This window comes from Phalangium opilio, unplaced genomic scaffold (genome assembly GCF_054372755.1).
Source record: "Phalangium opilio isolate 3A_F unplaced genomic scaffold, DU_Popi_V2 ptg000011l_1, whole genome shotgun sequence".
In the NCBI taxonomy this organism is placed as follows: Eukaryota; Metazoa; Arthropoda; class Arachnida; order Opiliones; family Phalangiidae; genus Phalangium; species Phalangium opilio.
In genome coordinates, this window is record NW_028324147.1 from 6,674,280 (window position 1) to 6,697,855 (window position 23,576).

The 23,576-nt window shown below is 38.2% G+C and overlaps 1 protein-coding gene and 1 long non-coding RNA gene across 3 annotated transcripts in view; one reads left to right on the plus strand and one right to left on the minus strand.

The window, feature by feature from the left end:
* Positions 1-23,576, plus strand: part of LOC149710129 (uncharacterized) — a 210,185-nt gene that overhangs the window by 73,176 nt on the left and 113,433 nt on the right. For both annotated transcript variants that reach the window (XR_016376849.1, XR_016376850.1), the window contains exon 2: positions 20,454-20,692. This is a non-coding gene — a long non-coding RNA (uncharacterized LOC149710129). The remainder of the gene's footprint in view (positions 1-20,453; positions 20,693-23,576) is intronic.
* The window catches only part of LOC149710134 (paired box protein Pax-3-like), a 44,999-nt gene continuing 34,901 nt past the window's right edge, over positions 13,479-23,576 (minus strand). Inside the window, exons 4-7 of the mRNA XM_089859548.1 lie at positions 20,461-20,684; positions 19,390-19,567; positions 14,469-14,725; positions 13,479-14,051 (exon numbers count right to left, since the gene is read on the minus strand). Of these exons, the coding sequence (XP_089715674.1) occupies positions 13,632-14,051; positions 14,469-14,725; positions 19,390-19,567; positions 20,461-20,684 (1,079 nt within the window). The 3' untranslated portion in view covers positions 13,479-13,631. The remainder of the gene's footprint in view (positions 14,052-14,468; positions 14,726-19,389; positions 19,568-20,460; positions 20,685-23,576) is intronic.

The window sequence follows — 23,576 nt, forward strand, 5'->3', positions numbered from 1 at the left end:
TGAAGTGAAAGGTATATTAAAGAGTTACTAGCTCGTAATTATATTATAATACACTATCTTCCAATCCTTAACTACATCAGTTCTTTTACTAAAAATATTAATATGACCGATACAAAATATATATATCCTTTTCTACTAAAATGAATTTTTAATCCCGATTAATGAATATGCCCCCTTTAAATCCGCAAAAAAGGAATGAATGAAAATATAGTAAAATTCCAAAATAAGCCTGAGGCAAAGTTGAAAATAAATTAATTTATATTTTAATACATTATTTTGATATAATAGCGCTATATTATGCATTTCTAATCGGATCTTCTTCCCTTCCTTTGGGGGATAGATCTCTCTCTATACAGTATATGAATATATATAAAAAGAACGTGAAAATGTTTCCAAGAGGGGATGGAATTAGGGGGAAGGGACCTTGAATCTTCTCTTACTACAAAGGAGACCGCCAATGATGGTCAGTCAAACTTGAAAGAAAGCCGACGTTTCTTACCTCGTGCATGATGCCTAATTTTTTGGTATAAGACGCGCGCGTATTACCTATATCTAAGAAAATATAGAATCAACTTCGTTTCTTATCGTATATAGTATAGGATGCATGAATGAAATCTTAAAAATTGCTATAGTTTTCATTTTTAGATTATTTTACCTTAATGAGTAAAAATGGTTTTAGTAATTTCATAAGTTATGTAACGCTCTAAAGTGTGAGTGTACCTACAATGTAGGTACTTGCCCCGGGTGCTTGAAGGTGCTTGTGGGTACTTGTAGGTGCTTGTGGGTACTTGTAGGTACTTGCCCCGGGTTCTTGAAGGTGCTTGTAGGTACTTGCCCCGGGTGCTTGTGGGTACTTGCCCCGGGTGCTTGTGGGTACTTGCCCCGGGTGCTTGTAGGTATTTTGCCCCGGGTGCTTGTAGGTATTTTGCCCCGGGTGCTTGTAGGTATTTTGCCCCGGGTGCTTGTAGGTACTTGCCCCGGGTGCTTGTAGGTACTTGCCACGAGTATCTCGAGTTATATTAGAGATACGGGGATATCCTTGGATTATGTAATAGTCCTATTTGCCCCCTCCCTCCTTCGTTATCATTTGCCCCATAGGATACTCCATATACGGGAAAAACCTGGCCAAGGAAGAAGTAGGCTGTCATTATAATCGCGTACATCATGGCTAGAAAGAGGTGTGGGACAAATCTGCATAGTGATACATTCAGGAAATACCTTTGAATGATTTTAAAATTCAAATTAGTTTGAGACTTCATAGAAAATTTTAAATTAGAACCTCCGACCAATCGCGTAACACCCTGCCTTTCTTGTTAACAAAATTCCATTGATACGTTCTAGGCCTATATCTCGCGCCATGATTTTCACACCGCGCACAATGTTTATCAGTTCTAGCGTGCTAAATTTCATTCGACAATGAGCGGGCCACGAGAATTTTGTTACACAAGAAGGCAGGGCGTTACGTGATTGGTTAAAGGTGCTTATACGAAGAAAAGGAAAAAATTGGCTTCCCATGCACAGAATTTACAATAAAAACAATAGAATTATATTCAAAGTTTGCTTCTAGTTTATGGGCTTTTGTTTTGACTGTATTTTCAGTGATGTAATGAGGATTCTTTTTTATCCACCTTTTATTTTGACGTGAAATCTCGCCGAACCAAACACTTCGAGGGCGGTCTAACCCGGTCTAACCTCATTTGCATAATCGTTTTTTCACACCTTAGCGGACGTCCATGTTAACATTTTTTCTTGGGTGGGGGGGTGTAAGTTGGAGGCCACGCACATCAGGGGGAGGAAAGATTTGGCGAATTTTATTCAAACTATAATCATGATAATCCAAAAAATTGTTGGACAGGTGGGTGTTACGTTTCAAACTTAACTATATTTTTAATCAGGAGCTTATAATGTGTTTTATAATATCGCTTTGTTTTTGAGAGGAATTTTTTTAATTAAAATACTGAAGAATTATTATTATATTATTGGATCGAGTGAACTTTAGTTATGGCCGATATCGTAAATTAACCGATGACGAAATCGACTTTTTACTGGAATCGATATTGATTTTTCCCGATTATTTAAACTCCGATTACAGGGTTGCAACAATTCAGGGAAAACCTGGAAAAGTCAGGGAATTTCAAAATTGGATAAAAGGGTAAGGGAAAAGTCAGGGAATTTCAAAATTGGATAAAAGGGTAAGGGAAAAGTCAGGGAATTTCAAAATTGGACAAAAGGGTAAGGGAAAAGTCAGGGAATTTCAAAATTGGACAAAAGGGTAAGGGAAAAGTCAGGGAATTTCAAAATTGGACAAAAGGGTGAGGGAAAAGTCAGGGAATTTCAAAATTGGACAAAAGGGTGAGGGAAAAGTCAGGGAATTTCAAAATTGGACAAAAGGGTGAGGGAAAAGTCAGGGAATTTCAAAATTGGACAAAAGGGTAAGGGAAAAGTCAGGGAATTTCAAAATTGGACAAAAGGGTGAGGGAAAAGTCAGGGAATTTCAAAATTGGACAAAAGGGTGAGGGAAAAGTCAGGGAATTTCAAAATTGGACAAAAGGGTGAGGGAAAAGTCAGGGAATTTCAAAATTGGACAAAAGGGTGAGGGAAAAGTCAGGGAATTTCAAAATTGGACAAAAGGGTGAGGGAAAAGTCAGGGAATTTCAAAATTGGACAAAAGGGTGAGGGAAAAGTCAGGGAATTTCAAAATTGGACAAAAGGGTGAGGGAAAAGTCAGGGAATTTCAAAATTGGACAAAAGGGTGAGGGAAAAGTCGGGGAATTTCAAAATTGGCCAAAGGGTCATGGAAAAGTTAGGAAATTTTAAGAGTTTCAACAAACTCAGGGAAAAGTCTGGCTAAAATATCTGCGGTTCAACCATCCAGCTGGGTGAAGTTTTAAACGCCGTTTTAGCGAGGTCACGTTTGACCAGACACCGAAATCGGAATGTTTTACGTTAAATATTGAAAAATGCTATTTAAACGCAATTGTTTTCTAATATTTGGAATAATGACAATTGAGCTTAAAACGTCAGGTAAAATCCTTCTAAAAGATCAGGGAAAACCGGAAAACATGGAAAAGTCAGGGAAAAATCGTAAAAAAGGTCAGAACCACAATGATTTCTTTTCGTGCTTCCATACATTTTAAGCTTAACCCGGAAAACTCGGGTTCCATATGCAATGAATTCGTCTTTCCTATAAATCAATTGAATAATTTTATAGTTACTTAAGTTAAAATCATTGATTGTTAAATGGTTTTTCATAAAACTTGTATTTATTTTTTTTATCCTTCTGGACGCCTTAAGGGTCAAACAATAATTTATGTGACTATAGTTAAAAAGAATCAACCTATTTTGTTAGGTTGCACGCCGCTGACCCATTACTATTATTTTAATTAATTACTTTTAAGAAAACTTTTAAAACGTCCTTGTCTTTTTGAATCCTGACGCGGAAAATATATTCGTAATACGTGATACAATGCGTGAATCTCGCCTTTTATAACAACGAATCGTGCTGACCCATCCGTTACAGAATACCGTAAAGTGTTTACTTATACAAAGCCTTAAGTTTATAAGATATGTTCCATAAGTATGACACTGCCTATACTTCGTAATGCTAGATTGACTTACAGCTCGAGCTAGTTCGAGAACGACAAGCGAGAATTGAAGTCCTACACTCGGTGGTTAATTTTGCAGGACTTCCATCTTTCTATTTAGTCTGTACCAAGAAGTGATATCTAGTTTATTAGGGAGAAGTTATAAGATGCCTAAGTATTTGCGCGCCATAGTCCTGGGCAGTCCCCCTTTCAAAATACAAGGGGGGACGTAAAAGGAGGCCGGGCTATTTCGCCTCTCCTCAGTCGGAAAATACGTAATTTTCGTCATTCGCGTCGCGCTGACGTGAGTTTTCAAGAACCAATGAGATGCTGGTTGTAATTTAGAGGCGGGGATTAACTCCGGACCTACGTTTGGACTGGAGATAAAGCTAGAAATGTGTCGAATTTATACCTTCTCCCTAATAAACTAGATATCACTTCTTGTCTGTACTAAGCCTTTGACAGCGCCTTACCAGGCGTCGCTTTACCTCGAATCTAAGACCTACGTCACTCACTTCATGACAAGCTCCAGTTTGTAACCAGCGACAAACTTATGGAACATATCTTATAAACTTATGAGAAAGCCTTTATAGCCTATTCACCATTTAAAACTTTTGTAATGTACATTCATTATATTCAACACTCGTATATAACGTTGTGTTTCGAGCTTCCGAAATCGAGCTAGACTGATTATCCGGTGGTATATAAGGTAACGTAATAAGGTATACGAAGCCTATTATTATTGGCGTCGGCATTTTTGCTAAATGACCCCTTGACCTCTCGCCCGTAAATTTGCGTTCTTGTCGGCGTAGTCGCGGGCTCCATCATGGCTTCCGCGCCGCCAAGAAGGGGGAGGAGCTTTTAAGTAACTTTCTCGCTTACGTAACTTGTTATTTGCTAAATTAATTGACCGTCTTGCTCAATTTTCTACGCCACTTTTTTTAATATACAACCGCGACGCGCCATAGTCGCCGCCACGCTGTTTATTTTTCTTCTTGTAACGAATAGACTACCAAGTTTAGTTTTGCCTTTTTAAAGTGGAATTTATGTACTTTCAAGGGAGTATAAATCTTAGATTAAAATTAAACTGCACATGTAACACTTTACCCCATGCATATTTCAGGGTTCCTACGCAGGGATTTGAAAAATGGGTGAAAATGTTAGGGATAAGTCAGGCATATGGAAAGTGGGTGAAAATGTTAGGGATAAGTCAGGGATTTGGAAAGTGGGTGAAAATGTTAGGGATAAGTCAGGGATTTGGAAAGTGGGTGAAAATGTTAGGGATAAGTCAGGGATTTAAAGTTTTTTCCTATAAAGTCAAGGATTTCGTTTGTTATCAAACCATGCTTCGATCAATGCTAAATATGGGCCGGGTGTGATGAAGTGGATTCTGGTAAACACTTTAAAATTGTCAAGGATAAGCTGGAAATTCAGGGTGTTTAATATAAAGACTTTGTCCGAAACCTGAGTTTTATAAGATGTTCCAAAAAGGATGGTATTGGGCCGAGGACAGTAGGTTCTTTGGGTGCACGATTTTAAGTTGAAAATGTAACTTCTATCTCCATTTTGCCGTTTGGGCCACTGTTTTCGAGTTAAGATTTGATGGATTATTTTACGGATGACCCCTTAAATATAATCAAGAAACTGATTCAAAACATTGATTTCTAATTTAATTAAGGGGCCATCCCTAAAACACTCAAATCGTAACTCGAAAACAGTGTCCCTTTGGGTAAAATGAAATGGATAGAATTTACGTTTTCGACTTAAATTCACCCAAAGAACATCCCCCTTAATTTATACCAGACTAATCAGAAACACCTTTAAGTCTTAAATGAAGGTTGATTAAACGTGGTTAAAGGTGAAAAACCACACCAAAGAGCCGAGTGAAATTTTTAAGCAACCCCTTTACAGGTATTTCATCTGCAGAACAGATTATTTTTCTAATAATAATTTGATGATTAAACCGTATACGTTCATCTGTTCTGACGCCTTCGCGAGATGTACCTACACTCCCTTTAATAGCTTAAAATTCTACATGACGTATGACTTCAAAATTTCACTTTTAAAATAATCATGTAATGAAATTACATAGTTTGCCCGCGGGTTGCGCATCGTATCCTCGAAGCAACATTAATCATATTCATATCCACGCTTATGTTTGATCCCTCACGCTGTAAATTAGACCCTATAAATTTAAAAACGTTGACTGTTGGTCTCAAATAAGGAGTGCAATTAAATAAAAAGCCTACCTTCTCCTATTTCTAACTACAATTTGAAACTTCTAACTTTGTAACTAAAATTACGTTGTATTTTTAATCTCGGACGTCGCTCACTCGTTTTGTAAGCCTTGGGCGAATTTCTTAAATTTCATTTTATATTAAAAATGGTTAGGATACGCCCTTTAACTTCTGGGCAATTTTAATTCGCCAATTTCGTGTAAAAACTTACCAAACTGAAAAGATTTCATGTTCGAAAGTTGACGCTGCTTCCAACTTTTAGTTCCGTCGTTCATCCCTAGATGGTAGCACCATCGCGAAGAAATACTAATATTTATAGGAACTGGAATACATATAGCTTATAGGAATAATTGTTTTGTAATTTTCTCTCAACGTGTCTAGGCATAGCTGAGCGCCAAGGTTAAAGCTCAGCTCAGCTCGCGTTTCTTTATAAAGAGGGACCCCTAGCTCAGCTCGGGCTCACGACAATTTCACTTTCTAAAGAGATCTCAGCTCGGGCTCAAATTTTATAACTTAAATAACGGGGCTCAGTTCAGGCTCGGGCTCATCGCTATATATAAGGTTTGAGCTCGGCACAGACTCAAATTTTAAAATATAAATAACGGGGCTCAGCTCAGGCTCGGGCTCATCGCTTTATAAAGTTCGAGCTGAAGCAGGGCTCAATATTTAACTTCGAGCTCAAGCAGGGCTCAAACTTTACCTTCGAGCTCAAGTAGGGCTCAATATTTAACTTCGAGCTCACGTCGGTCTCGGCTCCTAAAACTCATTGTGGAATCAGCTCAGTCAAATTTTTCCTCTCTTATTAGACTAGCTTTCGCATTTTAAAACATCCATCTTAAGTTCTTACATTAACTTCTTACTCAAAAAAATTGACAAAATTTTTCTTGGACGAAAGAGTAACAAGTACTCCCAACTCCAATCTACTAACGAAGTGGAATTTCCTGCCATCTATGGTATATATATGGAAAGCTTAAATATTGTTTCACTCTGTTTATGGATTTCCAAAAAGGAAGAGCCTTAGCTCATTACTTAGTATAGTACGTAGGTACAAATAATACAAGTTTAGTGAGCCCGGGCTCGGTCTCAACAGATTAAGAAAATTTCGTGAGCCCGGTCTCGGGATCAACAGATTATGGATATTTTGTGAGCCCGGGCTCGGGCTCACGGTTTTCTTGACACGAGCTCAGCTCACGCAGGCTCGGGCTCACAATATCCTGACTGGCTCAGCTCACGGAAATTTTGATTTACAAATATTAACCAAGCTCAGCTCGGGCTCAAACTTATGCAAACTTTTAGGCAGTACCTCGCTCAAATCGAGCTCAGGCTCGTGAAATTGAGGTGAGCCCGCACAGCTATGTCTAGGTGGATTTTGTGGGACGAGGTACTAGACTAATCATTATGCAAAAGTTCATAGAAGAAAACAATTTTAAGTATACGTCAATCACAGTTCCCTGCCTTTGGTTGTAGCAGGAGCAGTTGTAGACACGTTGTGGAATGAGAAGCAAACGACCCTCTTCTCAACCTCTCTCAAGCAATCAGAGAAAAGCGTCTTAAGGGTCAAAGGTTCATAGAAAATAGTACTCTATGTACGTGGATGATCCAAACCTGTCTCTGAAATAACACATTTTCTTCTGGTCTAAAACCATTTTATTAATTCCTTGGACCAGTTTTTAAATGAAACAAGTGGGGTTGCTGACCAGTTTACAATTTTTTACACTAGGGTTGGGGTCACTGGTTCCAAGGACTAGTTTAAAAAATATATACTTATTTCCCAGACTGATTCAAACGTTATGTATTTGTACTAGTGCTAGCATTGCCTAGTATATCTCAATATGCCTTTTCACTTATGTTCCTTGTGTTACGGTCGTGAAGGCAATCATACGCATAGGGGGGGTCGACACTATTTTGATAGGTAAAGGCGTGAGCAAGCTTCAATGAAGTACACTTTTAGTTTTTAATCTATAAACTTTTGATACTGTATAAATTGCATCAAAACCTATTCAGAAATTAAGTTCACCGGCGTCAATTATCTGTTAATAATAGCTTATTTCTTAAAACGGCGTCCGTTCGTAACGGTATACTTAAGCTTGATTTTAAGCGTATATACTCTCTTGTGTGTTTGTGTGATCCCCCTTAGAGTGTGTAACTAACTCGATGGAAAATTGGGCGTAAAATCCGAAATGAAAATAAGTCCGGTATGCCTTCTTAAAAGCGCGTAATTCGGGTGATACGGCTAGCTACCAAAAACCTCAAATATCCATCCCTGCATATGATCTAAGAGCCAATCTTTATATATATATATATATATATATATATATATATATATATATATATATATATATATATATATATATATACAGGGTGTTTGTGAAAGGTCCATCAATAATGAAAGGGCGTATTTATTGGGCCATTTTGAGTCGAAAATGTTCTATGACATTTTTCCGTTCGGGCCACTGTTTTCAAGTTATGATTGGAGTAATTTACGGATGGCCCCTTAAATTTAATTAAGAAATTGAAAGACAGCGCTAATTTAATGAAGGGGTCATCCCTAAAATATTCAAATCATAACTCGAAAACGGTGGCTCGGACGGCAAAATGTCATAGAACATTTTCGACTCAAAATGGCCCAATAAATACGCCCTTTCATTATTGATGGACTTTTCACAAACACCCTGTATATATATATATAGTTAGTGTATCCCAAATACATTAGGGGGGGGGCAGCACTGGCGTCGTTTTTGGTTCAAACGTTAAACAGTGAATCTTTTATGATGTAAAACTATTCCTATAGTGTGTGTCTGTGTCTGTGTGTGTGTGTCCTAAATTAAAAATTTTCGGGGAGAGAGATCGGAACTAAATAGAAATTACCGGATAAGAGAGGCTGCAGGCATGCCTCCTCTCTCGTGTTCTTTCTTTCTTCGTTTCCTACGAGACTAGCTAGCTGAGCTCCAGCTACAAATATTTGGAATTCTTATTCGGTGCTGCCTATATTAAGTTCAACGAGTCTTCACAACACATCTCCCTCTTTATTTTATTTCAGTATACACTACAGACATTAGAAGCTCATAATTTCAAGTGATTTTATAATAATATTAGCTGGAATGCATACAGATGATAGGAATTATTGCGTCCCCATATATTCCATGTTAATTTCTATGCTTGTTTTCTGGGCCGGGCATTTGGGTATTTTCCTTCAAGTCTCATAATTCTGACGTCTTCATAACTGTGATTTCACTACTTGTATTCCTGATATTATTATTATTATTTGAGTTTGTTTTAGATAGAGTATCATAACTTGAAAATGTGTTAATTAAGCCAGTTCCAAACCTGAGGGTGCGAGACTCTAATAACAAAGGACTGGCAACCCTGAAGCGGGGGCAGGAAATTTCTCTAGCCCCTTTAGTGTACACTATCTATTGAGAACGTAATTTCTGTTAAATTTGGGAAACTTCTTTAGTTTATTAACTTCATAAGCACCCAAGAATATATATCGTAATATACTTCAATGGAACTAGTCGATGAGATGAACATTTTAAACTTAATTTCAATCTTAGATACCACTTCTTCCCTCGTGGTTTATTTGACGTTTTAGGGCATTCAAAGACCGTTAACCCAATGTAGGTATAGTTCATTTTCATTCACTTTCCAAAAGATACAAAACTAAACTCAAGCTTGCTATAATGTAAGACTACCATTCACCGGTTTGACGTTGCCTTCTCTTAGTGCACTAGAATTTTTAGTTAAGGTTAAAAAGTACGGAATGTTTTGAGCGAGCATGCAGGGGAGATTTGTTAAACAATGGCTCTCTTTTTATTAGCGGGGGCCTGGGCTCCTTTTTCGTGATCGTCGAATTTGAGAGCCGTGCGACGTTTTAGCGACAAGAGGAGCGCGCGAGAAGCCAAATCTTTTACCATTAGTCCTAAATAAAGTCTTCGTTGTTTTCCGTTGCCTGGCAACGTTATAAATCTATCCTGCTCTAATATATATATTCCCCCCGACTAAAATTCCACCGTATTTTTTACGCGTTTCCTGATCCTGATGACTTTTTTCTTTTACTTTTTGCTGGCGACTTTTGAAGGCGTCAGTGCGAAACTAATTTTACCACTTGGCTCGGGTTATCTCGGAAAAATTTTGACTGAGACTAAAAGTTCTTACTTTCAGAGAAAATGGTATACTGGAATAGAATGTATAGTCTGCTACTATGAAGTTTATCGTGACGTCACAACCTCATATCCTTTCTCTTACCTCGGTTTTGGCGACCATATTGTCTGACTCTGAGTCGTCAGCTCAGGCCAGGCCAGGCCATACAATTTAGTCTACCGATATTGACGTCACGTCACGTCTCCGTAGTTCCTCCCCTTTCAGTTTCACTCTATAGTCAATAGGGACTTGGCAGTACTACGTCATGCAACGTCAGGCTACCTTCCACTAATGCTAAAAAACATACCATAATGGCGCTGGGGGCGGAGTTAAGCCCGAATTGCCAAGTCCCTATAGTTGGTACGACCACGAATACGTACTACAGCTAATAGATAGTTTACAAACAAGGAGGAATAAATCCATTTACACCAGGAGGCTTGGCTACCTGGTGTAAATTTCCACTAGGAAGCGACACACTTTGTGACGACGGACCCATGCCTGTTTTATTTATTACGATCAATTTGTACACATTGGGTATTTAAAACGTTCATAACATTGTGGTTGTCGAAATTAAAGGTTATATTATCCCTCTAAACTAAAATATACATAAGAGTATCCCAGATCTAATAATCTGGCAGAATTCAACTCCCAGCATCACTTTCTCCGGGGGAGACCAAGATCCGAGTATTAGCGTGTCGTATCGCGTTATATTTAACAATCTGCATAATCTCGGAATCCTCATCTTGAACATTCTTGGCTTAAGCGTAGTAACGCGGCTTAAAGAAAAGCGGGAAAATTTTAATTCATCGGATGTAACGTTCCTATCAGCATCTTCCAATCTTTTTATTCCCCATCTAGAGATTTTAAAGATTTGGCGCGTTTTAACTAAAGTTAGTTTTGTATTTTTTTTTTCTTTTTTGCATTTCCCGCGCGTTTTTTTTTCTTCGTGCGGTTCGCGCGCGTTGATAAGGATCCCTAGTTCGTCACGTGCTAACACCCATGTCCGTTTTAAAGTCGAGGAGTTACTCACTTTGAATTACGCTCTCGTTGGCTCATCAGAATTTGTAGAAGTTCTAGCTTTTCTTTAGTCTCCATTTGTTAAATTTTCCACCTATTATCTGGTTCATTATAATAAATCCTCCAAAGAGAAGCAAACACATAGGCGTATCTTAGGTTATTTCACGTACGCCATGAAGCACCGCTAGAGGCAGCGCGAGTTGGCTAGCTTTCCACGTGTAGTGAACTCGAGTTCCGTCTGGCGTTGCCTCTTGGCATGGCGGCCTCCCCTCTTGTGTGTTGGCTTCACTGCATGCCCCATGGTAGCGAGTAATTTTGCCTAATATATTGTAATCAAATGAGTAGCCTTGTAGACTAAAGTATCATGATTCCCTTATGAGTTTAGGCAGGGATAGATTTAATTTTAGGTGGAATGGAGAACGTTTTGTATTCACTTCAGTCCGACTCATAGCCCAGTATAGAGCCCCTCCCTCCAACACGTAACGAAAAGTTTAAATTATCTTATTGGCTCACTTAAACTAGGTTTTGATGACGTTGCTGACGGGGACGGCGAAAAAGACGTAATTCCTTTTTACCTCTGTCGCTATGACCCGCCTCTTCTTTCATACCCCTCCGTCCCATGGTCCGTGGAAGGGGGTCCGGGACTTTGACGCGCGCCCAGATTACTCTGTTCTCCATTCCTACTTCTGAAATTAAATCTATCCCTGGTTTAGGCACAAGTACATAAACCCCTGTGATGGACTCCTGGTTTACTAGGGTTTTATCACAGATTAGGTGGTTAACCCCTCGATGTAATCCGCAGCCGGTAAGCCCGCGTGTTTGGTGGTGTGTGTGGCATCGACAATTGGCACGCCGCGCGTTCCGTCTCGCTTCGTGGGTGATCCCGGCTAAGTTCTTGGCTTTTCCTCACGGCGAACTAACTTACCTTTATCTTCTCGTGCCCACGCGTTTTTTCCCGCGCGCTTCTGGCGCTGGCTCGCACGCACAATAGTCCCCTCTGTGTAATCTTGACTAAGACAAAATACGAAACGGCTCTTCTCTTGATTTGTATGTTTGTAGGCAAGATTAACAACATAGAACGAGTCTACTTAAATTAACCCCGACTATAACCTCGACGATCTCTTAATAGGATAATCTTTGCACAATTTTTACATTTGGATTTTTTGGCGTTATGGTTTGTTTTTTAAACTCTTGTTTTTATTAGTGGGGGCAAGAAGTTATATCAGTATCTCAGAGAGAAGGTATAAGATGCCTTTGTATTCGCGCGCCATAGTCCGAGTCCCCCTTTCAAAATACAAGGGGGGACGTAAAAGGAGGCGCCGGGCTATTTCGCCTCTCCTCAGTCGGAAAATATGACTGTAATTTTCGTCACTCGCGTCGTTGCGCTGACGTGAGTTTTCAAGAACCAATGAGATGCTGGTTGTAATTTAGAGACGGGGATTAACTCCGGACCTACGTTTGGACTGGAGATAAAGCTGGAAATCTGGCGAATTTATACCTTCTCTCTGAGATACTAGATATAACTTCTTGGTGGGGATAATTAAATAAATAAATTCATATAAGCTTGATATTAATATTAATATTATATGAATAAATTATAAAACCGGTAGAATATGAATGGTCTTAAGAAAAATAAGTAATTACTCGATTAATGTCTTAAGGACAAAACATTCTTGTAAACAAATTCGTCATCTACAATTCATGGGTATTTACGTCGCTAATAAGTACTGAAACTAGCCTATAGAAGTGTTTAAAGGCCGACTTCCAGCGAAAAGGGTTCTAGCGAACAGAAAACCGAGCATCGAGACTAACAATGGACTAAGCGACCATGCCGATTTTCGAATCCCCGCTGGGGTAAAAGTTAGAAGGGTTCTAGATAAGTGAAAGCCGTGCAATGTGGTTTTAGTAACTGAAGATGAACAATAGAAATCCTTTTCATTTTTTTTCCTCTCGAATTTTTGCTTTCCTCTGAAGGAAATTCTCTATTGTGTACCTTCAGCTCGCTAGAACCACACTGCACGGCTTTCAGTTAGCTAGAACCCTAACGACTTTTACCCCAGCGGCGATTCGAAAATCGGCACGGTCGCTCAGTCCATTGTTAGTCTCGACGCTCGGTTTTCAATTCGCTGGAAGTCGGTCTTTAATGGTACTTACCCGTTTAGCAAGCATACAGTTAAAGCCTACTTTTGTATGTTAATACGCTTCGCGCTGTTTAAGGTTTAGGCAATCATAGTGTTTTTATTGAAATGAAACAATTTTTATTGAAATACGTCTGAAAATCTTTTAACATTCTCGACTATAATTGAAAATTATACACTCTTTTTGTTTTTAAAAGCAAAGATAAAAAAATTTAATACATGGACGGTTCCTTCGTGAATAGTAATTAATTTGATATTTAAATATCGTATAAAATTCTTACTTATATTATTTCATTAATTATTTATTTATTTATTTATTTACCAAATCTTTTAATTAACTTTAAAATAATTATATTAACACCTTGTGGTTGAAACTTTTATTTATTCTCAAAATTTACGAAAAAAATTTAACAAAAAAATGGTATGCAATTAGTTTTATACAAAAAAAAAATTAAAGGAAACTTTGTCCCGCGTTATTCAGGTGCAAATGTAAACACGCATTTGTTTAACTAAAATCAAAGAGTTAGCCCCCTCATGCCCCCCGAAAACTGGTGCCCAGGGTAATAAAATGAGGGTTTGATATCATGAACGGGATTCATGCCACTATTGAAACCAAAGGGGTCCGAGGTAACAGGAACAGGGGCTATTCCCGATGAGACCGTGGCCGAATGCGTCATTGATGTACTACTCCCATATGGAGAGTTAGCGTCAAGTTGCCCGGAAGGACTGCTAGTTGAGGCGTTCCAGGAGTGAACGCGATTGGTGCTCCAGTTAGTCAATTCCTCCAAAGAAGAACCACTTCCTCCGATTGAGACGGAAGAAGCGTTGCCACTAGTTACCGAGGCGCACTGTCCCTGGTGGTTTTGATGACCGTAAGGGTCAGAGGTCACGGAGTTTTGAGAGGCCATAGCGTTAGTGTATAACATGTTCATCACCTGAAATTAAAAATTGCAGTTTTTATGGTACATTGAAATTAACGAGACTCTAGGGACGAACTGAAGGGTGTATAATTCAAAGTTTGAAGGAAAGATTTGAGCTAAAATGGTCTTCATAGGGCCTAAATCGTTCGTTAATGCAAATCAATTCTCTAATTTTTGTGGGTACCTGCTTCTAATTAGCAAAACCCTGAAAGAACAGAACGTACCCCTGGAAAATTACATCCCTTTTAGACAAGCAACTCGCAAGCCTTGCTTTGCTTGCCTAGTAAGGATGAAATCTTCCAGGGGTAAAGAATTGTGACCAGGGTTTTGTTAATTAAAACCTAATAGTTAATTAGCCATGCTTACGCTGCTAAAATCCTTACAAGCAACTAGTAATCGGTATACAGAGAAAGAAAGATCTAGTAGCCTTACCTGTGAATTAATATTGGACGTATTAGGTGTGTAAACCGAAGAGTCACCATAAGACGTTCTGGTATCTGTGGTGACCACGCTGGTGACTGCGTTGACCACGCTATTGGAAGAAGGGCTACTTTGATGCGATAGATGGTGCGTGGTGTTGTGCAAACTACTAACCCCGGAAGAGGAAGGGCTGGTTTGCACTTGGTGACTAGGTGGTGGTGCCACGTGGTGATGCAGAGAATGGTGGTGATGGTGAAATACTGATTGCTCTGAAAAGAGATGTTGACAATATATATTAGTCCAGGCTAACAACACGCCATTTTTGTTCTTAATTCAACTTAATTGTTTTGTCAAAGTGGCTTGTTATGCTACAGGATTGCAAGGAAATTTTCAGATTCAAATACCCCTACTTTTCCCTGACCTTTGCCGAAGATTTTCCCTGTGCCTTTGTCTACGATTGTCCCTGACCTTTTTCTACGATTTTCCCGGACTTTTTTTTAGACCAGATTGTTATTGATCTAAATTTAAGAAGCTGTTTACTTATATAATAAACCACTTCAGTGTCTCTGGTCCGACGTGATCTCTAAAACCGCTTCTTTTAAATTTCCCTGACTTTTCCAGGTTTCTCTGACCTGTGTATGACATGAAGGATGGGGGGGGGTGGAAATATAATTTAAAATACAATGTAAACTAAAAATATGAATTGTGTGAAACAGATTAGTTGTATAAAGGACTAATAAGCTTATTCTTAAAATAGAGCACCGGTCGTGAAATTACTTTAAAAATAACAAAACCAAGCACCCAAATTTTACTAATGAATAATTTAAACCCATGGAAATGTTATTTAGTTCCATATTATTAGCATGAATGCTTTTTATAATATTTTTAAAAGTCATAATGATCGTCAGAAAGTACCCATTGGATTTATCAGTACCATATACTGGCAAAACACGCGCCAGTATCCTTACTTAAGTTGAAAACTTTGCAAAGCTTGTATAAAAAAGACTTGAAAATACTTAAGTAGGGGTTTGGAATATATTAATGATAAGTGGGTGCGCCAACAAGAAAAAAAACCTCCACTAATTACCACGAGAAGCACACGAAAGCGGCGCGGCCGGGGGACTCGGCGTGTAACGCTTGGTTGACTTCTCATAAACACGACTCTTGTCTTGTGCATGTATGTAATAAGGAAAAAATTTAAAAAGAAAAAGAACGAAATTGCGCGTCTGGTAACATTTGTTTCGCGCGTTTCAACTCTTAATAACCAGATAAACGTTTTTGATTGTTATCGTTGTGTATCTTTAATTTTGGAAATAATTGAGGTTTTCATTCCCCCCCCCCTCTCTATCTCAATTGCACCCAACAACGAACCCCCATTTCTACTATTACTGTATACTGCTACTTGCTTTCTTGAAGAATAACTCGAAACTTTTATTCGATGCTAGTTTCGCAAACTAAGTTGGAAGGAACAACTTTGTTTGCACAGGAAACGGAAATTTTGGTGGTTTTAAACCAGGGGTGACACCAACCTTTTCAGCTAAAGGGCCAAATTCAAATTATGTAGCGGGTCGAAAGTTTCAATTTTAAAAATAATAGGGTAGAAATTAGGATCATAACCACTTTTTTGTTCAAAGCTGATTGCGCAAAGCAAAATGCAGTTCATGATAGGTTAGATTCGTGAACCGCGTCTTGGCCATCCCTGTTAGAGAAACTTTAAATTGACCACCTTTTTGCCTGCCCCAAGACGTAACATCCGGTGTATGGATCCAAAAACTTTGGTGGACTGATAACTTTGAAGCTCTATCTCTAACGTCTTTGGATACATATACCCTTCAATTTTCCGTCGTAACCTCGTATCGCTTTATTTTCAAGGCAACATTTCGCAGGAACGGGAATGTCCTTTTAAGATCGCGTTGAAATAAATTTTTTTCCCAAGATTCAAATAAACTGACATTTTCTTCTGTTTGCTCCCTGAGGTTGTTGAGTAATATGGGGTGAAAGAGGTTTCTTTCTGTAATATTATTAAGAAGGGGAACGGCGCAACACCCTCTCGGAAACGCGTTTAGTTTTAAGTACCATGCACACTCACTCACTGCAAAGTGAAAAATTGTTTTTATCGCTTGGTTTCCAAGTGTCTCTCTAAAACATATTTTAGTAATTACGTCATTTATTAAATAACCAAATCCTTAATGAGTTCAAAGCCTTTAAACGCGTGCTGCTCGGAAGCTTTTTATGTTTCGAACGTGAAAATGAGAATGTCCTCAAACGTATTGCATAACTGTTAGTTATGGTGTGAAAGCGTGGCTCAGAGTCGTGACAAACGTTTCAGGGCAAAGTTTTTCCTGATTTTTCTGTCCCACTAAAATCAAATTCCCTGACCTTTTCCGACTCATTTTTAAAATCCTGACCTGTGGCGACCCCTATAGCGTGTGATATTAAATAATATAAGTCAACGGATCTTCACACTATGATAAGAGAAATACAATGCCTTTTTACCTTTTGCTAATTATGTAAATTTTACATGGATAATAATGTTATTTTATACTGATAATAAGTCTATTCAGTTCAGTTCCTACACTGACTAAAAACTATAACTGTCAAAAATCCCGCCTCATTGTTAAACTTTATTCAGAGAGATTTTGATTAAATTTTCAAATAGGTTTATTATAATTGACTCTATATTTCTTCTGCCCAATGGTATTTGTCCTTTATATCGTACCTCATTTGCACTAATTGTAGGTTTGATTTCCTATTTACCCACGGAAATGATTCAGACTATTTGACTTTAAAACTTAAACGATATGAATAATAAATAATAATCCCATTTTACAACTCCAAGCGTATCTCTATAGCTAGCATATACAGACTTCTTAATTAACTTAAAAGGGGAAAAATAATATCGTTCATGGTACAGCGACTTAGGAATGTTTCCGATAATTAAGAACACCTCATGCTCTCTAAGAAGGGCTGTGAAACTTAAACAGTAGCACTAAATATACCACCACCAAAAACACTCCATGAGGGTTTCGCATATATATATTTTTTTCTATACTTTTCCTCATTAATGTATTTTTCAAAATGAATTTAAAAATGAGAGAGGAAATTTTGGCACCCTCCTCTCGCTTAATATTCTGTATTTTTATAAATTTTGACCCAAAAAAATAAATGAGAAAAATGGAAAAATAAATTAAATTTGCCATTAAAGTCTGAAATAATGTAGACAGACGTGAGACGGCTATGCTTCGTTGCAACACAATATTTTTGAAATCGTTCTCGAAAAACGTAAACAATTTTTTTTAAACTTTAAAACTTTCGCTTTAAATAAACCATCACTTTTACACATGGTAATTTTAAACTTATTCTATAATTGTTAATTTTGTTATTTAAGTCAAAATATGCATTAAAGGGGCTAGAAAATTTCCCCCTTCCCCGGGTTTCGTAACTTTTAACCGCGCTTCAGTGTTGCCAGTAATTTGTTATTAGAGTATCGCCTACAGGGTTTGGAACTGAGTGATCAAGGAATAGAACAGAACTGCAGCTTTAAACAGGGTGTTTCTAAAAGGAGATGTTCTTTGGGAAATCAATTTTGAGTCGAAAATTTAACTTCTATCTCCATTTTGCCACAAGAGACGCTGTTTTCAAGTAATGTTTGTACATAGTATTTTACGGATAACCCCTTAAATTTAATTAAGAAACTGATTAAGACATTGATTTCTAATTTAATTAAGGGGTCATCCCTAAAACACTTAAATCAAAACGCGAAAACAGTGGCCCTTGTGGCAAAATGGAGATAGAAGTTACATTTTCAACTCAAATTCGTAACTGAATTTATGACAGACTTATCAGAAACACCCTGATAGCGGTTGAATTAATTGCACTCACAAATGACTGACAATACTTATCTATAATTATTTTGGTCGTTTTAAAATATATGTCCCATGGCTATTTGAGTATTTAAAAAAAATATATATTGAATAATTACTTTTGCCCTAGCTACCTGCAGTATAATATTCCTTCATTGAAGAATTAATTGGATATGAAATAATTTTCCCCATGAAGGCATCACACCCTTTAGAGATAACTTATACGAGGAAATGTTTAAATACTGAATTATTAGCACCCTTTTTCGAAGGCAGGCGCGTATCCTTATATCGAAAATTTTTGTGTAAATACGTGCCTTTTTTTCCGGAACAAAACCAAGTGATACGGAACTTAGGGATGCTAATTAGCGAAGCTATAATTATTGGAGCCCATCCTTTAATCACTGAAAACTCAGGTGATGAACTTTACAAACCCAAAAATTTAATGTCGTATTTTTTTCTTTTTGATGTTTCTGTAGTAACTTCCTTTAACAAGAGCGTTTTTTTATGGAATTGTTTCTTAATTTGCGAATTGAAGAAAATTATAATAAAAGGAAATACTAGCTATAGTCTTTGGACCCACCCTTGTGAAATATACATGATATTGGTTTTTGATTTTTACAACTAATCTTTCAAATTCAACGAAGTCAGGGGCTAATTATAAAGATGGTAGCTAAAATGTTGTGTGTCTAGAATAGAACGTTCTTAACAGGCTTAGTGACCAGTCAGGGGTCCGTTCACCACCGTCACACCTTTGAGAAGAACTTAACCAAATCACTTCTAACCTAATCTTCCACTAATGTTACTGATATCAAAAAATGCCGTTGGGACAATCAAATTCGTAACTTTGCATAAAGAAAAAACATAGAAACAGGAAGGCATATGTCATGTACTCATTTAAGTCTAACACCAAGTTGGTCGCATATGTCATGTACTCATTTACGTCTAACACCAAGTTGGTCGCATATGTCATGTACTCATTTACGTCTAACACCAAGTTGGTCATACAACATCTAGCCTAGCAAGAGGCAATATTCCCCAAGAAAGTAGCCCGAATTTAAAACAATTCTTACCTGCAGCGGCTGCGGCTGTATAGGCGCTTTCGGACAATAGATAGGCGGCTGCCGTGGGTCCTCCGGGGCCCCCGTAACCCACGGGCAAACTCATGGGCGCGAAACTGCCAACTTGATGCGCGTGCTGATGATTGCCCAGCTGCTTACGCCAACGAGCCCGCCGGTTACTGAACCACACCTACGAAAAAAAAACAAAGCAAAAAACTCGTAAGATTACTATCTCGAAATTGCGAACACCCTATCCGTATCAAGGTTAAAATATTTTCCCATCAACTTCATCTCTATCTTTGTTACGGCATGCATTGCCGCTCCTTTGATAGACTAGCGGTAATTAATATGACCTTTAAAGGCACCCATAAAATTAGTCAAGGTGAGATTATACACGCCAGAATGTAGTATACGCTGTCATACAGATCTTAGTTTGAAATGAAGTGAATGTGATAGTAGTCAAGAGGGACCAACCATTTTTCTTTTACTATTTTTTCAATGTTTTCTTTATATATTTTTGTTCCTTCCCTATACCCTAATCGAGATCAGACTTTATAAGGGTTAAAAAAATGTAGTAGACCTTGTACCTGTAAGACAGGATTCTGGGCGACAAAGTTTGAGAGAATACCCAACACATGTCAGAGATCCTATCATACAGGTGCCCCGTGTATGGAACGCCGGGATGACTTTAATGACCTCAACAACCCTTGCTAACCAACCTTCCAATACTGAAACCCTGATTAATCGCACACTGGAACCTGGCCTCTGCAGAGTGTTCTGTTTTTAACTAGGAACTGGTTGATTCACTGTCCACAGACTATAGGTTACTTGTAATTATTTTGCATGACAAGGGCAGGAGTTTAAAAAATTACGCCTAACCCCTTTAGTACAGTACAAAGGTACTGCGTGTACACCGATCATCCTGGGTACATGGCCCCTTGGGTGCGAACCGCGCGATTAGTATGTAAAAGCTGTTTTGTCCAAATATCAAATTTTTACTACTCTTAATGTATCACAGCAAAAAGAAACCACGTTGAACAAATATTTGAATTTTCTCGATGATTGGTTTCTTACAGATATTACCTGTACTCTGGCTTCGGTTAATTTGGTCCTCTGGGCGAGTTCCTCTCGCGTGTAAATGTCCGGATATTGAGTCCGTTCGAAGGCCTTCTCCAACTCGTCCAACTGTAAGGCGGTGAAGGTTGTCCTGGAACGCCTCTGCTTTCTCTTCAGTTGCAAACCCGGTTCGGAATCGCTACAATCCGACTGTGACGAATCGCCGCCATCGAGTTCCCCTCGACTCAAATCTGAAAAGGTACGGTAAACAAATTAGAAATATCTTCATTAATTACAATAATAATTAACACGCCCATAAAAATAGAATACAAAAAAGAGCTTAATCATTAATCATTCCAACAGAACAAAAGTTTTTTTTTGATTAGATATATAACTTAGAAGTTATCAAATTTACTTTCATTCGGTATCAACCAGTAGAGTAATACTGAATGTCTGACCGCTAGAATGGTTGGGTTTTAAAAGAGTACATCATCTCGGCGGTATCGGGATTGAACTCGCGATTGCTAATGGCTGAACCATTCCCCAGAGGGCCCAGACTATGATATCTAGTTCCACCTTTCTTTCTCAATAGATGGCGCTGTAGATTTCCAAAAACTAACATATAACCTCCTAACACGCTGACTAATCTTCTGCACACAAATTTTACCTTGTAAAAGGCAGAACCAAAATCAGTCTTGGTCTTACCACGTTTTAGATAGCACTGAGGTTATATACTTCGATAGCCTGGTAGTCTTCTACTTCTAAGGAAGTGCCCTCTTTATTTCCCCCTTCTTAAGCTTCGGATTAATATACTTCCAGAAGGTAATGAGGAACAATGAATCAATTAATCATTCATTGTATTTATAAGTCGGAAATTTTTTTGAAAGAATTGACACCCATATGGAAAGCAACCTTTACAGCGAAAACCAAATATCTTTCAAGACTTATTTTAAATAAAGCTAAGCGGTTTTTCCACTCAAACCATCAGGTAACAAAACCAGTTTTCTGTATAGTTTCTGATTCGCTTTATATCAAAGTGAAATTATTAATGGCTTGGATATAAAAGGTATGGACCAGCAGCATCTCTCTGTTAATATTCAATAGAGGAAAAGCCTAATCCCATTTAATTAATGCACCATATATTTTTAATATACGTTTGGAGGAATGCATACAGCTACTAGGAATAATTGTTTCCATTTTAATTTCTATGCGGGTTTTGTGGGCCGGGCTTGAGTACTAACCCTCACGCATCAGACATAATTCCGACGTCATTCATTGGTTGGTAGCAAGAAAAGCGGAGCTGATAGAAGTAAAATTCGTCATACGTAATGATTAGCATCTAGCTCTTCCCACAAAACACGCCTAGATACGTTGAGAAAATGGCTACACAATTATTCCTATTAGATGTATGTATTCCTGCAGAATTCTTTGCTATCAAAGGCGGAGGTACGCTCAATTAATAAGTTGTCCCAACTCAGTCCCAATTGGAGGCGTAAATACAATGACTTTAAAATGAATGAATGAACATCCGCGTTGAGTATACTATTTAAGCCTTGGTTATATAATAGTAAGGAAGAAGTCGCGTTGCCAGCCAGATGCTCATGGGGTCGTTTTAAAAAGCGATGACAAACGACGTCATCCATTATAAAATACATCACACACACACACCCCACCTACGTACACACACCACCGGAGTTGGTTGGTTGGGTGAAGTTAAACCTATTGCAGAGATGATTAATCTAGATTGGGTGGTGGTGGTGGTTCAGCTAGGGGTTTGAGATTAATGCCTAAAACTATAAACGTCGTATATTTTAACTTCCCCGGGTGTTGATCCTCCTTGGTTTCAATGCTTATAATTCAACGCATGCGTAACTTAACGTTAAGTTTCTGGAAGTTTCCATAATAAAGTAATAGATGTTGGATGACTGGTTGTGAAGTGGGAAAAGGCACCACCACTAAGGTTTTGCGGAGTTTTACCATGGTTTTACACTTAATTGGTTTGGCGAAGGGAAAAGGGTACTACGACCATTTTTCCCATCTAATGTCAAAATTGAGTCTGTTTTCTCAAAAAGGTGCATCGGGTATGTTTACAACAAAGACGCTAGATTTGACTTCATAAAGAGAGACTTTGGTAATCTTGCTCATCTAGCGTCTTTGGTCGGAGATGCAAATTTCAAATTATGTATGAAATCTCAAACTAATTTGAATTTTAAAATCATTCGAAGGTATTTGACAAATATTGATCTTAAAATTAGTAGAAGAATCGACAAACAAAAATCACTCGAGTTTCCCCTTTTCACTCTCCCTTTAAGAGTAGGCCACACGCCACGAGATGTCACTACCGCCATTGTAGATTCACCCCTTCTCCATCATGACGTCAGCGATTCTCCCGTGATTTGAATAGACCTTTTCGACGTAAAAAAGAGGTAGGCATGATCACGGAGCTCCGTGGTAGGGGCGTGCGCGAGGTACACTGGGAGAGATATGGTGCCGCAGGTCGCCCATCATCATTTTCAATCCATCTGACTCCCTTATCCCTGTCTGGACATTGCCATCCGTCTCTACGCACTTTCATGATACAAAAAGACTACAGCGCAGGCGCCAAAAAGCGAAGTGGAAGGCAAAGTCTTACCCCCGTGTCTTCCCCTCTTAGTTACATCGAAATGGTCTATTAAACTTTTGTAGTAACATGAGTTTTTACCTTCTTTACAAAATACATTTTTTTTTCAACTATGGATATCATCTCGTTTCATCTTTCCTTTATCGGTAAAATCGATTAACTTTAAAATTCGATAATTAATAAGTTATTTGTGCGTGGGAATAAATGAGAAAACTGGCCGTAACTAAAGCTAACGTGTAAAAATTGGCAATATTTTACGGTTCGTGTGAAATTAAATAATGGCTGTCGGCCCACTTTGATTTTTTTTAAGATTCTTTCCCTAAAAACCCCACAAACTCAGGCGCGATAGAAAGAGAAAAAAAATTAAAAATTAAAAAGGTTATATCCTTTGCGTAATATTATTACTAAAGGTATTAAGGGTTATGACGCGTAGCTTTTCCCAGGCCATCCCCCTTACCTTCCTACTCTTGAAGCTTATAAAACGGACTATATTGGCGCCTATTAGCGTCCCGAACCGAGCTAG